Here is an 18140-nt window from a genome sequence, read left to right as displayed (position 1 = left end):
TATATATATATATATGCATTTTTTAGTGCATATAATATTAATAATAAATAAAATGCCTGGGGTACTTCTGCAAGGTGTACAATAATATGACCAGGCTTTATTTGTTTTCATAGCGGTGCTCATTGCCCTGCAGACATGCGTGTCACCAGAAGGGGGTGCCACTGTGTGCATTTTCCCTCTACAGATTGTCAGCACAGTTCCAAGTGAAACGACCCACTTAAGGAAAGCAAGTGATAAGATTCATACTGGCTTGTACATGATTTAATCTGATAAACGACTTATTTGAGATATTTTAGTTAGTGAGGAAAAGCGGCTATGGAGAATAGATGGATGTATGAGTTCTCAAACAGGGGTACAAGAAGGCCCTTCAGTGGGTACGTGAGATTATAACAGTGTATCTGCAGGCATCATAAAATCTAATTAAATGCCTTCTAATGTAATTACATTGACAGTAAAGTTTTCTTTTCAAAGAACATGTTAATTGGAACATGAAGCAGCTTGCTGCTGATTTGTATTAGTGACTCTCTAATTTTTTTTAAGGTTTTATTTGGATTTGCATTGTCACTAGTGATAGTTTTGTGGTAGACCAGCCAGAAATCCATCATTTATTTTCGATGACATCACAAGTGAGATTTTGTCACCGCCAAATGTTGCAAGTCATTGCAAGTCTCATTTTCAAAAAGAATTCCAGTCCTCATAGTTCTGCGGTCTCACTTTCCCCAAAACAACATCTGTCCCCCTCTGTCGCGGGTGATGGGAGAGATTTTGCTATCTGGCCTCTCCGGCGTTCACAATGGCGTAACACAATCGGTGGACACGTGGTCTGCACAGGCGCCGTGTGGAGAATGTGATGATGCCATGCGGGGCTTAGCAGAAGTTCTGCTTTGCTGTGTATTTGTTGCATGGATGCACATAAAGACATGAAAGGGGGTCTTTCTGAAGCGTGTAAAACAGTTTTTTGTCACACGTTTTTATTCAATTCAATGCATGTTGTGCTGCTTTTCCCAGTGTGTGGCGCTTGGCCACTAGGGGGCATTACAATGGCCAATTCATACCTAGCTATTCTTATTAGTTTATTTTTCCCGTTGACTTATTTGTTAGTTTTTATTCGTTTGTTTTTTCCGAGCATCCCAAGTCCATTTGGAGTAGGGCTGCAACCTACAACTCACAATTATTGAGATGTATTAATCTGTTATTTTGTTGGGTAATGGACACATCGCTTCAAAAATGTCATTTGATTTTTATCTCCTTTTTTTTCCAAGTTGACATTGCAGAAGATTATTTTATGATTTTGGTTGGCGGTTTGATTTGTAATGTCATAAAATTGGCAAAGATGTTGTAAATTAAAAGCGGATTTTTGCAAATGTCTTATTTTGATTCAACACAGTGATAATCTCCTCTCATGCAGGAGTAAAGATACTTAGAATATTTCCATTTGAGATGCTGAAATTATAAGCATTTGGACCATTTTGGGTCTTTAAGCAATTATTGACTATCAAACGATATTTACAGATGATTGCATCATCAATTGGTTGTCCAATTGCAACTCAGATTTGTAGTCATATAACCCATCTGTGTTTTGCTAATTCCCGTCTTTCTATTGTTTTTTTTCTGAGGAACATTTCCTCTCCAGCTGATTGCCTTACTGAAAACAAGCAGCGCGTACCATCATCACCCCCCCTTAAAAGCGCTTGATTAACGGCGGCACTGCAGCCAAGGGAGGGTCAGAGGAAAAGGACGAGTTGTCATGCTAATTTGGCTCGCCTCCGAGGCGTGGGAAGCCCGGGCATCCGCACGCATGCGTGCGCGTCTCCATATCGCCTTGGAGGAAATCGCCTCAGAACCAACAGCCTTTTGACCCCACGACCGAGTTGAATTAATGATGAGGAAATGCTTCGACCCCAATTACGTGCGCATAGAAGCCGTGGAGATAAGGCTAAGAACTGTGTGCATCATTTCTGTTTGTATTAGAAAAACCAAGCGTGATAGTTAATATGGTGCATGAATCCAATATATGCATATGTGTCAGTGCACGGCATTTCTTTCGGCGGAGTTTTACTGTGTTGACCACCCCCATAAATCTCCCCAAGGGACTATCTTTGACTTCTTGGGTCACTGACCTCAACAACAAGGTTCACTATCACAATCAGGCGATACCAGTTTTCCTCCTACTCTAGAGCATGAAGAATTGGTCTTGGTATAATGGCGGTTCTCAAATGAGTATAAAATATCGTGATACATAACTGTCGTGGTTCTCAAATGGGGTACATGTGGGTCCCCAGGCCCTCCAATGGGTTTGTGAAATTGTAAGTGGCTTTCTTCAGGTATGGGCAAATCTAATTTAACGCTTTTCAATGCTGTAAAAGGAACAGTTTTTGACTCTTCAAATTGAGAGCAAAACAATTGGAAAATGAAGGAATGCATCGCTAAATGTTTTCATTGTGACTCTTGTGTTAAACATGATCCCTCTTTATGTTTTATGCAGATGCATTTGAGACAATTCTGTGACATGAGCTGGCAGTGTTTCTTTTCAAATTAAGAGAAGCATAATTGGATCATGAAGCAATATTTTGCTGAATTGTGATATAGTAACTAATTTGCAAAATGTTTTACGTCTGATTTTCTTAAATGTTATACATATGCAAAGAGTCATTAGAGATGCAACTGACGTGACAGGAACAGTTCAGTATTCTTTTCAAATAGAGAGCAAATGAATTAAAACATGAAGCAACATTTTGCTAAATTGTGTGATAGTGACTCCTTTGTTAAACATAGTAATTCCTTATTATGTTCTTAAGTTCTATATGGACGCAATTTGTCATTATTAGAAACACATTTGACTTGACATAGATGGCAGAACCCCCCCAAGTTTTTTTTTTTTTTTTTTTAACGTATGAGAAGTTTGAAATGATACGAGGTGGCCTTTAATGGTCACACAAAAGAGGTTTTGTTTCCTCTACAAGAGCCGTGCGGCACGGGCCACTCGTGTGTGTGTGTTTCCATGACATCATTACATCTAGCCATCAAGATGTCAGACCCAACCTGTGCTCCACAGACACGGGAGGGCATGAAGCCCACCCCCAACCCAAATACAAGCCGGTGTCCCCCCACCTGCCGTGTCCCAAACAGAGAGGTCAGACTGGTAATGAGGAGGGAGGAAAGCCTGTTGACTCATCAAACACCACTCTGTATGCGTGCGTGTGCGTGTGTGGGCGTGGGTGTGTGTGGCACACACACGGAGGTGTCATGTTGTCAGACGAGAGGAAATTATAAATGGGCTTTCCGGCGCTTGAACTGTATGCTAATTTTTCACTGATGGCGAGGTTGCTCTAGGAGACAAATTTCACAAGAAAATAAATACAGGAGTACTCGTACTTTCATTAAAGAAAAAAAATGTAAAAAAAAAAAAAAAAAAAACTCCCGAAGCCCATGTCAGATTGTCTATACATATATTTAATGTTTTCTTTGATATAGTTTGTCTTAGCCTTGGTTGCTCTGAGCGCATATCTACCCAACTGTCATATGGCGTTCCACAAGGTTCAATTTTGGGGCCCTTGTGGTTTGCATAATATTAGCTTCCCCTGAGACCCATCTTAAGAAATCATGGAATTTCCTTTCTCTGCTGTGCAGATGGCAGTCAGACCTCTGTCATGCTAAACCTCCTATGTCTACTTTTAAAAGTCTTCTTATTAAGTCATTTGCTCTTAGATGTATTTTTACAGTTTTTAAGAGTTCCAGACATTCAATATCAGGTATTGATCCTTCCGTTTTGTTTTTTTGTTAGGTTTTTTTTTTAAGTAATGGATTATTTTGGGATTGATTTAAAGGACTCAGCATGAGAACTGGTGACATTTTAGAGTTTTGTGGCGTTTACTTTTGTAATGTTATTCATATCGCTTGCACAGCGTTTTTTTTTTTTTCCAAAGTGCTTTATATCCTTGTGAGACCCAACCTAATCATTTGTGTCCAAAATGTCATAGCAAGACAGAAAAATTCCTGTCCTCTACTGAGTACACGAGGACTTAATCGGGTAGCTTCAATGAGTCCAAAGATTTAGAGCAAAACCAAATGTCCACTACAGTGGACACAAGTTCTGAAAGCCTGACCTCCTTAACAGAGATCATAAAAGCAGAGCGTGTCTGTTTTGTCACAGAGTTTTCTACCGCAGGATTTGATGATTTTCGCATGGCAGCTTGGAAAGAATGTGATGGTAAATTTTTCGTCTTTTTATTATTATTTTTTTTAATCTCGTCTGTTACATCTGTTATGCTACTTTTAAATGTGGGGTCGAGGGACGACCGGAGCTCGCGGAGGGGACAAACTTGGATTGTACATTTGACGGGGCGGCTCTTGTGGCATCTGTCACATGACTCGGCAGCTGTTGCCGCTGTGTAAAATAGAGAATCCAGTGAGGACTCATCATGATAGGTCAATAAGTAGTTTACAGTAGTGTGTTAAAAAAATAATACTGGCAACACTCTTCTGAGACCCATCTTGTATAAAAAACTAATATATATATATATATATATATATATATATATATATATATATATATATATATATATATATATATATATATATATATATATGTTTTTACACTATGCTCTTATTTATTATTTATTTTATTTGTTTTTAGTGATTATATTTATATGTATTATATTTATTTGTTTTATTAGGGCTTGCTATTGCGTGTATAGTGGTATTTTCTTCATTTTTTTTGTTTCAAACCAGTAAATACCCCATATAAACACTGTTTATAGTTTTCTAAGGCAGGCGTAAACGTTTTCCCAGATTTATCGCGCTTGATTACACACTCAAAATTAAAGCCCTGATTAAAAAAAGAAAAAATCCTCAAAACAGCGAGGCAGCGAAAGGTGACCCGCGTTACAGCGAGGGAACACGGTTTACCGGTAGAGTGTACCTAATGAACTGTCCCGGACGTGCGTTTTGTTTAGTGTGCGTGAGAGAAGTGAGGGAGGGAATGCAGCCTGATGGAAAGAGCTGCAGAGGGAGGCGCACTGTTGGGAGGATTAGCCCCCCCCCCCCCCCCCCCCCCCAACATCCCCCTCCCCCTCACTCACCCCTACACTGTGTTTTCGAAACTTTCCAAGCATGCGTGCACTGCTCTGATACTTTTTGCAACCCTTCGCCCGCGCGCAGTGTGATTTTTGCCCCCCTAAGAACGTTACAAAGTTTCCTTTTTTTGCATTTTAAAAACCTTGGAAGTTCGAGTTGAACGCGCACGTATGAGCACGCGGTGAGAGCGTTAAAGCAACAAGTGTTTACCTGCATCTTACTTTTCGGAGTTTCTTCTGCGGGTTCGTTTTATCGCAATGTCGACTTGGACTTTTACGTGGAGCTCTTTGGACCGGACCATGTCACCTCGGAGTGTTCCAACTGTGTTGTTGTGAACACACATAAATTTAAGATTTTGTCCCAGATTTTTACGGTTTTTCGTAAATTAACGTGACACCCCACACCGCTACTATGGACGGCGACCTGGGGACTGGACCCCCCTCGGAAGAGCTCGCCCGGGTCGACAGCGCCACTGGTTCCGACAGTTTCTCGCAACTTTGGAGCGACGTGATGGGGATGCTGGTAGGTTCAAAATAAATAAATAGGAGGGGGGGTATTATTCAGTTTTATTTATTTATTTATGGGTGGGGTTGAAAGACTGTGATTTCCAGGTGTCTTGTTTACAGACTGGGATGCCGGTTTGTAAAGCGGTGTGTGAAAACTGCACAAAAGTGTTTTGCTTGCACTTGCATTGTTGCCATTCCACGCTTGGATTTTTTCGTAACACGTGGACGCCTCTGACATGCAGCTATTACAAAAAAAAATGTCGTTGAATGAGCATCAAATTGTTCTTGTGAGGAAAAACAGGACAGACACAAGTAGTTGTCCTAAAATGCCATACTACTGCATACTGTACTACTACGTATACCTTGAGCTTGATTTCAAGTGTATGGAAAAAAAAACATTTAAAACGTTTTTCTTAAAGCTATTTCAGCATTGATTTGATATCAAGCTCAAGGCCACCTACTGGTTTGATTTGTCCTCATCGGGATAGTTTAATCGACTTTTTGTAGTTCAGTGTATGTCAAATGGGGGTAAAACCATTTTTTTTTTCTAATTAAGAACAAATTAATTGGAACATTTACTCCATAACATTTTCAAGTTAGGAGCAAATTAATTTGAACATTAAGCAGCACATTGCTAAATTGTTTTTATAGTGACTCCTTTGTGAAACTTCAGTTATGTTATCGTCATTCCTGTACCAAGTATTGTACTTTTGTCTTTGGTTATGTTTTGTATAGATTCAAATTGTCACTGTCGACACAATTACTTACAGGAACAAGACATCATTCCTTTCAAATTAAAAGCAAATTATTAGGAACGTGAATTATTGCTAAATTGTGTATTAGAGACTCCTTTGCAAAACATTTGAGGTCTTTAAGATTCATACGGATGCAAATAGCTATGACAGGAGCAGTCTTTTCAAATTAAGAGCAAATTAAGTGGAACATGAAGCAACACATTCCTATATTGTGTTATACTAACTCCTTTCCACTGTATTATTTGAATTATGTTCCAGTACTAAGATAGCAGCGCCATTTTCGACTACTATGAACAACTACGAAGTCAACTTTGTACTAATACAGAACAGTAATACGAGTAAAAGGTCCGATTTAAAAATGAGGACAAAACGTATGATTACATGGCTGCATACGAAAAACATGGATGTCCCGTACTTGTGCCAAACACTACTCCATTGTTTGAGCCCAGCAAAGGCGTTTGCGGCCATTTCCGCTCGGTGTCGAGACAAGAGGTGTTAATTTGCTTAGGTCTGGCCCCGAAGATGTGAATGGTGTATAAATGTCCCGCGTTTGTGTTGCCAAACGCGGCGGGGGGCGAAACTGTCTTGACCTTTGACACCAGATGGGATAGCAGGCTCCCACCCGGCCAATTTATTCCGATTTATTGCTCCCATGGCAGATGTCTGCAAAGGATGTGCTCATGGTTTGACGTTTTTCCTCCTTCTCTTGTTGCCAGCAACAGAACGTTTTTTTTTTTAATGTTTTTGTAGCCCTTAAATGCTGACTAGCTTCTATCAAATCCTGATGAATTTTTAACTCATTCGGTACCAGCCTATTTTCGACCCTAATGAAAAAATATAAATCAAAAGATACATGGTATTGAATTTATGGATAAAAAAAAAAACGTTTTTGCAAGTGAATGTCGTTACATGAGTTTTTCCTTCTCGCATGGGAATGACCTTTTGACCTTTTGGGGTTTAGCAACATGCCTGTTGAAATGACTTAACTCGGTGTTGCTGATGTGTTTAGTTTTGCTTGGTTCGGAGCCTTCATACTCGTGGAGATAGCCATCAATCCCGATAAACATCTTCACGCTGGCCACGCTCTTCCTCTTATCCGCGTTTCACTTCCAAGGCCTGCGACTAATGACTTCACATTTCCTTTACATTTCATCTGGATATAAAATGTTTGCGTGCATGCGGCAAGGAGGTCCAGATGGTTGTGGAATGCGAGTAGGAGTTTAATAAGTGTTAGCGCGTTAGTTGTTGACCAATACTTTTTAAAAATAATGACGATACCTTTCTTTATGTTGCTCCTCGGCAACCATGTTGGCTAACGCTAAAGTCGTCAGATTTTGCTCCTCAAGTTTCCAGCTAAGCGATAAGGTCAGAAATCTCTTCAGGTTAAGGATTTAAAAAACATTATTGCCTGCAGGGAATTCTGTTTGAATAGAGATATGTGATATTACGTATATTGTTTTTTTTTTTTTCATGTAAACCGATGAATAAATAGCGCTTTAGAGACTCAAATCGATTGTGTCTGGGATGTGCCAGGCAAAGTGATCCTTTTGTGATTCCTCTCGTGTAAACGCATCACTGTACCATGGGGGTAGTTGAGTCATCATTCCGTAGTCGGGACATATCAGATAGCGGTAGCTGAAACATTTAAACGTAGGACCAAGACAAAGCATTTTTGGATTAAAAAAAAAAAAAAGCTTGAGAAAAGCTTGTCCTTTTCTCACCCTAATATATTATTTACCAGTGTGAAATGGCATTGAGTTTCTCACCTGATTCCTAATACATAAACCGCTGCCTGTCAATTGAGAGCCAGTTTGAAAAAAATTAAACCATACTCTCAAATGTGTCGATAACTGCGGTTGTTTTTGATACGTTGACAGTTTTTATCTTTAAAATTCACAGAGCGTACCAAACTGATCGGTAGACTCAAGCATTGGAGCGTAGCCAAGCCATCTTACTTTTCATTAACCGCCCTTCCCTTGACCGGTCTCATCACTCAGTTCCTGCAGGCTTCCTCTGTTGCTTTGCTGTTCACGCCACGGATATCCTCAGGAAGCTCTCTCAAAAGAACTGGGTCGGGACCCCTCGTTTTACCTTCCTCAATCTTCTGCCTTGTCTTTGACTCATCGACTGCATTTTGTGGAATTCTAGACCAAGCTAAATGCAATTTCTGGGGTCTCCTGAAAAGCCATGATTTTCCAAGAACAAGGATTCCGCCCGGCGTCACGATCTTGATCTTACTTTCATGCTAACACCACGTCGGGTGACGTTTAAAGCTTACGGGTAGCCATGCCAGTACAGAACAAAACATTAGTACAATACGACACAAAACAAGTCAGCCGTCTGTAATCTTAACCGGCTGAGCCAGTCCGCAAGTTACGCAGTGTGTGAAAGTGATCGCGCCGCCATGGCTCTGCCGACATAATACGAAACACTTTGTCATTGTTCTTTCCCATAAGAGAGCAGTCGCGAGGCAATGCCACGGATACCGCCGTTCAACGTCACCGAACCCCGACACGTTCTGGAATGTAAGTCCAAAGAATTGACCCGGAGGTACATGATAGCTTTACAGCTAGCGTTTTACCACGTGGGGATTACCTTTTCAAATCTACAATACTTTCAAAAATGGCTTGTGTATAGCTGACTAAAAGGTGCTAGCGTTAGCATGGGGAATTTAAAACGCGACCTAAACTTATTGGATTTTAAAAATGTCAAGATTACATGGAGAACTGATTTTAAAGATGTGTCAATCATGGAGTGCGAGATATTCAAACGGCGACCAAAATCTACCGTGTTCGTCTCTGGCCGGACATCCTGATGAGTCATAACATGTTCCGATATGTTCATTAGGCTTTAAATAGGTGTGGAACTTCCCTAAATTACCTACGTGGAAGGAGGTAAGCGGTCCATTCAGGCAAGAATTCACGGTTGCCGGAATGCTATGTGAGGAATTCCATGGCCAATTGATTAAGCGAGGAGAGTCGACTTGGCCTTCTGACTTTTTTTTTTTTCCATTCTTAAAATATCAGCTGCATTTGAAGGAGAATGGAGCTCAGATAAGACCATTCATTTATATCAATGTATCAAAACTGAGGCTTGCAAACATTCACTTGCACTAAGTTCTTCCATATGCCATAAATATGTGTTGCTGGGCAGCCTTTCATTTAGCTTACATCTTTTGAAACTTTAAAATAAAAGGTGTATATACTGTATGTATATATATTCATGGCCCCGCCCTACTACATACAAGAGTGACACATGCTTCTGACTGTGTACACGCAAGCATTCCTACGTGCGACTTGGGTGTTGCTTTTATTGTTCCAAGTCAATATCGGGAGTTGGTCCCTCCCTTTTCATGGAGGGTGGAGAACATTTACGTCATACAGAGCAGTGTGTCTTTCAGAAACTGCTTGAGATTTTGTCACAGACAGTTTTACGCGAACTGAATTTGAGTTTTGAGATTTAAGTTCGCATCAAATTGGAATCGAGCCGAGATCTGTTGACTTCTCTGCCCAGGCTGCAGTTATTTGATCGGAACCAAGATGTAGACCCAACACCACCAAAGTTGATCCCTCCGTTTGAACCCTTATAACCTAATCCACTGGAGGATTTTCAGGTTTCTGCGGACCGGATCGAATGTACACGTGATGCTCGGTCAAAAACGTTCATTCGGCGACATTGACGGCACAGCTGGAGTTGTTATTTTCGCTGGCGTAATCAAGATAATCCATCACGGTTAACACCTACTAATCTAGCCCGCAGCCAAGTAGGAGAATGACAGACATGCATGTTGCCTGATTGTCTCCATTAAAACTGCTTCTAAGCCTTTTTTTCAGTGATTTTCCCCCTCCTATTTATTTTTTTTTTAAGTTCTGCCTAACCGGTGGATTTCTGATTTCTGGATTTTACAAAAATGACTTGAAACAAAGTGTCATGTACCCCCCATTTGTGAACTTCTGGCTTAAAACTGCTAGGAAGAGCAAAACTGCTGAGGGGAATGTTCCTGTTAAGATTGTCCGTCAGCTGGAACCATGTGTTTGGGCACAACTGGTTTTGTCATCCAACGGGAATGAGAAGCTGGCCTGCCGCCAGCCAAATTTGACACTTGGGAGCGAATGCGTGTGTTCGAAACCCACCCCACATCTTATCCAAACCTCAAACACTTCAGGACTTTGCGTCACAATTTTTCTAAAGGTAATCCAGTGATTTGTTGCCATGTACGGTACGAGATTGCAAAGTTCTTTTCAGGCCACTCTGCGTCTGCCTGGGGTTGTTTTGGAATCTCCTGCATGTTAATGTGTGTTCTCTCACTCGAAGACACGCACACACACATTGGCAAAGAAGACCCCATGCCTGTGTTTGCATGTGTCACTGGCAAGCCTCACTTCCACTCACAGTGATCCATTCATCTGCGTCCTGGCACCCGCATAGGGAGTCCAGTTGAGGACGTCTGAGAGAGACTGTTCGGACCCTCGCCGAGTGACTCAATGCTAGTTGTCCGCCTGGCACAGATTAGATCAACACTGATGAATATTTATCGGGCTAGCGTCGCTAAGGGTGGCCTACATTTGTACTAATGCGAAACCCCAAGAACCAAAACAAATAAAGAAAAGCTGGACGAAAGCTTGTCACAACCTCTGGTTGTTAGCATACCTGGCACGTTGTTTTTAGGGTTAGAACATTTTCCTGGAGAACCCTTTCCGTTTTTCAAAGGAACTCAAGAATCTGAAGGACTAAAGTTTCTCAGAAGCTCTAGCCCGGGGGTGTTCAAATCTGTCCACATCAGGATCGGTATCAGGCTTCTGCTGAGCTTGACGATAAACTGATCATTTGAATCAGGTGTCTCGGGGAGAGAAACCTGGAAAACATGCAGGATACTGACCGATTTTGCACACCTCTGCTTTGTCATTAGCAAAAGAACACTTTCCTTGAGAACCCTTACTCTCTCTGTTTGTCAAAGGAACTCCAGATTCTGAAGAAGGACTAAAGCTTCTCAGAACCTCTAGCTGGCAAAATTATTTTTGGTTATAGTGATAAAACGCTTTCCCCAAGAACCTTTCCTCTCAAACACATTTCTGGAGAACCCTTCCTCTCTTTGTCAAAAGAACTCAAGAATCCTGATGAAGTCCAAAGGTTCTAAGAACCTCTAGTTGTTAGCATAGCTGACACGTTCTTTTCCGGGCTTAGCCGTAGAACACTTTCTTCAGGAAACCTTCCTTCCTTTGTCTGACTAAAGAACTCAAATCCTAACGATGGACAAGAGGTTCTCCGAACGTCTAGTCATCAACCTACTTGGCATATTCTTTTTCGGGCTTAGCCAGAGAACACTTTCCTCCCTGGAACCCAAAATATAATTCCACCAGACAATGACAGGAATTGTGTGATCCGAACTCCAGAAAGCGGAAGACGGTGTTTTGATTTTGGGTTCGTAAACGTCTGAGGAGGGAAAGGGCACTGGAAACAAACGGCAGTCTTGACAAAGATGTCTGATTCAAAACAATTCAAACAATTCTGACCTTTTAGTGAAATGTAATCACAACTTCTCTGTTTGTGTTGATGAGCAGTGCTGTGATTACCCAACAGCGACAACGCACGGTCTCGTGTGCGTGCCTCTCATGTTTGGGTTTCGTAGAAAGTGTTTAAATGATGCGTGAAGCAACAGCATTTTCCTAAGTTTCTTTTTTTTTGGGGGGGTAAGGGACTGATAAGTTAACTCCATCAAACTCTTTAAACACAGAAAAGAATGTCTTTGGGATTGAATGATGTCATGAATTCGTCATCACCCTGAATGGCATTTTTGACCCCACTTCCGTAGGCCAATGTGTTCTTTTAAGGTTGACATGCCCGAGAAGTTAAACACCATAAAAGCATCATTGTGTATGGAGTTTTAGTCATTTTTGAATATTTTGAGGCTAAACATCTCTTTATCTTTCATTTGACAGGATGGCTCACTGGGCAACATAGATGACCTTGCTCAGGAATACTCTGAATACTACAACACCTGCTTCAGCGACGTCAGCGACCGTATGGAGGAGCTCCGCAAAAGACGAGTGTCTCAGGAGCTTGACATGGTGAGCAAACACTGTCACTCATTTCAGATGTATGCCAGTTAGCAGCTACATATATCTGTGGTCTGACGAGACCCAAAAGCAGGATGCGTACTCAACACAGTGGCGATTGTGGGAATTCACAGGAGAGTCGGGTTGCCCCTTTCACATGGATGTGGGGTAGTGGGGCACCTCCGGTTGCCTAGTAGCATGCAAACATATGAAGGAATGCAGCGGGTGCTGCTACAAAGGTTGTTTGTCTGATAGTGTTCTAGCCACAAAGCCCACATGTAAACAAAACGAGTACAGTGGATCCTCTAAGGTCAATCATAATCTGTATTCGTAGTTCAGAAGACATTTTGTCTAACAGAGATCATGTCTGCATACTAGCTGAATTCATCAGTTTTTTTTGAGCGCCTAAAATGAAAACAACTTCACTCCATAGTTTCTACTCACGCTGATAACACGTTGCGTAATCAAGCATCCGTGGCTGATAGACTGCTCCCAGCGCTCTGTCCAAAAAATTGAATTACGATTTTATTATGATGGTCACGTTTCATCCATGACCCATGCTGGCGCTCCTCCATTGTGTCAAAGCTGGGAAGCCCCGTCTTGAATTACGTTTAAGTGGAAAATGATGAAGTCATGTAGGTTGTTGCAGGGACCAAGTGAAAAATGGAATCTGCCAAATTTGAGGTCCGTGGTGAAAGTACAAAAATGTGTAGGGCTGACCTCCAGATGCTGATCGCGTGACGCAATATTGGACTCAGTTATTGCTCACACATGCTGCACGTGATTGAATTGGTTGATCCGCATCCTTGTACTTTTCTTCGATACTCATGCGGTCACTATTTTTTGCTTTTTATGGGGGCGCCTAATTCTGTGGATTCGGCTGTGTGAACATAGGCCGCCATTTATGAAATGCAAAGTCGTTGACGGCGGAAACACTTATGAATCTGTTTGACTGCTCTCGCTGTGTGGCCCTGAGTTAAATATAATATTCGTCACATTGTAAATTGCAGGAAGATAATTTGAAACAGTTTCATCCACGCCGGACAAAACCGGTGGATTGGAAGCAATCGGAGGATGCGGACTGGGGCGAAGCGATGAGGGGAATGAAGAGGAGGAGAGTTGAATTTGAGAGCCTGCAGCTGTTCACGCCACTCTGCGAAGTTTGGCAGCAAAATTTAGAGAGGAGGGGAAAAAGACGGGAGGAAGCAAGGGTGAGACAACACCTCATTGAGGTTCTCTCAAAACATGCGGAATCAACCCACGCTTTATTGATTTTACTTCATGCCTTTTCTAAAAGTGTGAGGCAGTTTTTACAAAAACAAGCCCTCGGTACCTCCGTTGAAAAAAACGCTCCAGGAATTTTTTTCTGCCTCGTGTACCCGTGTGTTTAGTATACGCTGCCAGGAGGAAGTCAAGCTAACCTTAGCAACAAGTGTTGATGCGATGCATGACAGTAAGACGCCGCCGTCGCGATGAGAAGGCCGACCTCAAAACAAATCTTACCTTCCCAAATAACAAACGTGCATAAATGCCTCAATTGCTAATTTTGCTACCCAAAAATCCTTAGGAGATTTAATGATTCTGAAATTATATTTTTACAGCACATTTTCCCAGCGATTAGCAGCGGCTCCGGTGTTAGCAGCTAGCAACGCTAATAGTCACGGGAAACACTGAAAGCTAACAGCATTGGTGGCAGGCCAGAGCCATCAAATTACTTTTCAAAGGCAGTTACATGGATGTTAGTGACTCAGCTGATCCAGTTACCGTTCCAACTGATCACTTTTTAACACATCTGTGAAATGCAAATGTATTTTTAGCTTGCAAAAATTGCTACTGTGGTCACTTTGTATTTGTATAAAATGTCACAAATGTTTCGAGAGAGTGGAAGTCTGCTGCTAGCCTGCTAAACAGGGTTTAGCAATGCTAGCACTTACCGAATACTCGATTGTTTGATAGAATTTTCACTGCAATATCTAAATGCCCATGAAATCAGTATCTGCAGCTGTAATAACTTTGATACAATACTGTTGCTCGGAAGGCATCACGGTTTTCCTTTTGGGGTCTTGTAATTTGAAACAAGAGCGTAATAGCTTGAATGCCACACACCTGTCTGCCTGTGGATTGACGGCGGTAAAGAAGGTCACAATCAATGTCGGGAATCTATGATAATGGCGAGGCATTTAGAAAGCGGCACTCAAGAGGAACAAGGCCTTTATTCGAAAGGCCAAAGACTTGTAAAGGCTACAAGAAGACCGTGGCTCCCTTTCCGGTTATTGTCCTGCTTCCGGTCTCGTTTAAATGAAATCATCGCTCTCCTAATTTGAGAAATATGAGCGATCGGTGTTGCATCGTCTAACTGACGAACGCTAAACCTTCATCGTCAATGAAAAAAAGCACAAGCTTATCATACTCAATGCGCACAGGTTGCTGTTTTTGGCTATCGGTAGCGAGATAGCGGTCCACATATTTGATACAATGGCTCCGAGACTTACTGGCTATCAGGATGTAGCTAGCGATAGCATGATAAGAGGTATTTAAAATGGACTGATGGATGGATGGTGTTGATGTTCCACTAATGTTTATGGTGGAGGTTGCGTTAGGACATTGTTTTTGCTTTGTTTTGTTTCGCACAATGCTAGGCCTTTTAGGGGGCCTCTCATGAATACAGCCATGGCCGTTTAAGGAAAACATATCTCTTCTCCTCTTTAGAGCCGATGATGGAACCTCTCAAAGATCACTATCCACTTCCTGCCGGGGCCCCCCAGCATGTTGTTTCTCTCTATCTTCATGTTAGCTTGCTAACAAAGGGGGTAGATCAACATCCCCTTAGGGAACTGGGACCTATGGATTAGCGCTAGCCTGCAACGTTTCCCAGCAGTCTTATAATATAGATGGGAATTTTACCGATATGCTGATGATACAGAAAGATGTTAAAGCTCCATATTGTAAATAGGGTTCGATATGTAGACAGTACCAAATCGTTCCGGGACCCTCTTAAAGTCAAACACAGTCCGTCATGTTTCAATTGAGAGTTGCAATAATTAAGTGTAAAAATCATCAGAAATGTATCAATAGTTTGGAATTGAATATCTTCTTTTATTTATAATTGTCCAAATCTTGGAATTTAGATTCTCAAAAGTGAATAGGAGCCAATTACTGTAATCCTCCATGAAAGCAAATTTGATTATCTTTGTGTTGAATCCAAAAATATTTGCTTTTAGTTTGCAAAACAATGATCCTCTTTTTTTTTTCTCTCCCCCTAATGTTACAGACCAAACCAGTAGCAATATCATCATTATTTTATATTAAATTTTGATTAATATTTGATCAAGTCCGTTTATTTGTAGGCTTGTATTTTTTAATTTTTTTGTTAAGCTTGTGTAAAATTTTGACCATTTTTGGACATTTTCTTCCCCGTCATACTCACAATATTTTCGGCAAGGGGTGGCCCACTTCTGGTAGTGTAACTAAATGTTTGCGCCATGTTAAACTTTGACCTGCTGTCACCATCTGGGTGAAATTTCAGCTCCCTGGTGTCTTCTGTCAATGCTTTCCCTTGGATGTGTAAAGATCAAAGGATGGGACAAAATACTGCACAGGGGTTAAGTGATGAAACCGTTCAAGCCTCGGGACTAACCTCAGGAATGTTCACTGATTGGTTTTGAACTTGGCGGTGGAGCCTGAATATGATTTTTTTTTTTTTTTTGCTTCGCCACGAGGCAAGCACCATCAGAGCCGAGTTGTTTGTCAAAGTGGGTCAGCTCAACGAGGTTACGACTACAGAGGAGAAGAAAGAAATGCAAACTCCAGGTGCTTGTTTGTTCTTCCCACCTTGGGGCATTAGCATGGAAACGTAGCCCGCAGCTCTTTTGTTACGTTAAGATTTTCTTCAAATAATGTCGGCACTCCTTCGGTGTTGAGATAACCCGTCAGCAGGTGTGAGATTTGTAATTCTTATTGCGTGGTTTATTTGTCGGCCCACAGAAGGTGACTATGTCATTGGAATCCGTAATAACTCTGGTATTTGCCTTTGAATAGCAAAAATAACGTTGATCCGCAAGGCTTTGCCCGTTCTCACTAAATGACCAGAATTTGAAACAGAAAAGGCAATGGGGAGTTTTGTTTGTTTGTTTCACTACTGGTTCCTGATAACATATCACACTGGCGTGTTTTTATTTGCGCCGCCAGTTCCGCGTGCTCTATTCACACCATACAGGTCCCACAGCTTAACGTCTTTTTTTATTTAGTGCTGGTACCAGGCTTTCCGGTCGGTGCCTGTTCCTCTCGGAGCGCTAACGTCGCCCTCGCCCACCCGGACTCGTCAGACCACGCCAGCTGGCATGCCTCCACCTAGCCACCTGGTCTTTCGGGTTTTGCCGCAGAGCCGCCTACCTTTCGCTTACAAGCTTGGCACGGGTTGCGCCATCTCCTGCCGACGCCGGGCTTTGCGGTTATGCTTGGACCAACAGTTGCAATTTAACACTCGCACGGGCTACTTCTGCCTCCATTTCCAAGACGGTCTGGAAATTCGGCTGTGAAGCACAGTTCGGCTCAAGTCTTTAGTTTGTGATGGATAAAAGTGTGTTTTTCCCTAGTATGTATATATATATATATATATATATATATATGTATGTATGTATGTATATATATATATATATATATATATATATATATATATATAGAGAGAGAGAGAGATGTATATATATAGATATATATAGATATATATAGATATAATATCTATATACAGTATAATATAGATATATATAATATATATAGATATATATTAGTTGCAACTAACAAGTAATATGTATAAAAATATGTAAAAAAAAAGTATATATGTATATATATAGAGAGAGATATATATATAATATAATATCTATTTACAGTATAATATAGATATATATAATATATATATAGATATATATTAGTTGCAACTAACAAGTAACAATGATTTTTATGACTATCCATTGAAAAAGTAAATGTTTTTAGTACTCTAACAATACTTTTTATAATTCAAATGACTAATTTGTCCAGTAACATCGCAACATTGGCTTAAATATCGATCATCGCTTTCCAAAATACACACAATAATAAATCGCATTTTAGACACATTTTACAATCAAATTCCAATTTTGGTTGAAGTATTTTGTCGTCGTTCGTTTTCAATCGATTTCTTTTTGAAAGGTGTTATTTAGCGACCGCTTGACCCATGTGCAGTGAGCGTGATCTTCATTAAGGCCAACATGCTCCGGCTACGCTCCTCTCACCTGATCTTTGAATCAATTCAGTCACACGTAAGCCATCAAACAAACCGGCAGCGTGTTCTCCGAGCCCGAGCGCCGGTTCACGCCGAGGTAAGTGGGGCAACATCTCGGGCTGATGCCGACAAGTTCGCGGAAAGGATAGCGCGGCCTCCCGCGGGATCGTTTCGTGTGAACTATCCTTCGCACGCCCGCCAACAAACGCGGCCAAAACATCGATTTTTGTCTGTCAGCAAAGCTTCTGACAGAAATCCGAAATTTCACCCCGTAAGCTTTCGCATGAATTTTTCAACAGCGCCGCCCCGCGCTACTACAAAGTCAATCTCACAGATCTTTTTTTTTTTCACTGATCTTTTTCATTCCGCGCTTTCAAAGCTTCCGTCTGTGTCAAAGATGAAAGTGGGAGGAGCTTGGCGGTCCGAATCTGTCGTTCGCGCCGAAATGTCTGAATCTTCGTCAGATGGCGTGCTTTGAAGGCGCGGCCGG

The 18140-nt window shown here is 41.4% G+C and overlaps 1 protein-coding gene across 4 annotated transcripts in view; it reads left to right on the top strand.

Moving 5' to 3' along the window:
* sash1a (SAM and SH3 domain containing 1a) overlaps window positions 1-18140 on the top strand; it is a 142303-nt gene that overhangs the window by 90746 nt on the left and 33417 nt on the right. For 3 of the 4 annotated variants that reach the window (XM_088403331.1, XM_088403330.1, XM_088403334.1), the window contains exon 2: window positions 12277-12405. In XM_088403331.1, coding sequence (XP_088259457.1) covers window positions 12277-12405 — 129 coding nt within the window. Of the gene's footprint in view, window positions 1-5114; window positions 5599-12276; window positions 12406-18140 lie in introns of those variants that run through there. The other variant, XM_088403333.1, reaches the window with a different exon arrangement.

Source organism: Hippichthys cyanospilos, chromosome 20, assembly GCF_059441005.1.
Source record: "Hippichthys cyanospilos isolate Australia breed blue-spotted pipefish chromosome 20, RoL_Hcya_1.0, whole genome shotgun sequence".
NCBI classification, from domain to species: Eukaryota; Metazoa; Chordata; class Actinopteri; order Syngnathiformes; family Syngnathidae; genus Hippichthys; species Hippichthys cyanospilos.
The sequence above is the reverse complement of the archived record's forward strand: the minus strand, read 5'-3'. Positions and strand labels throughout refer to the sequence as shown.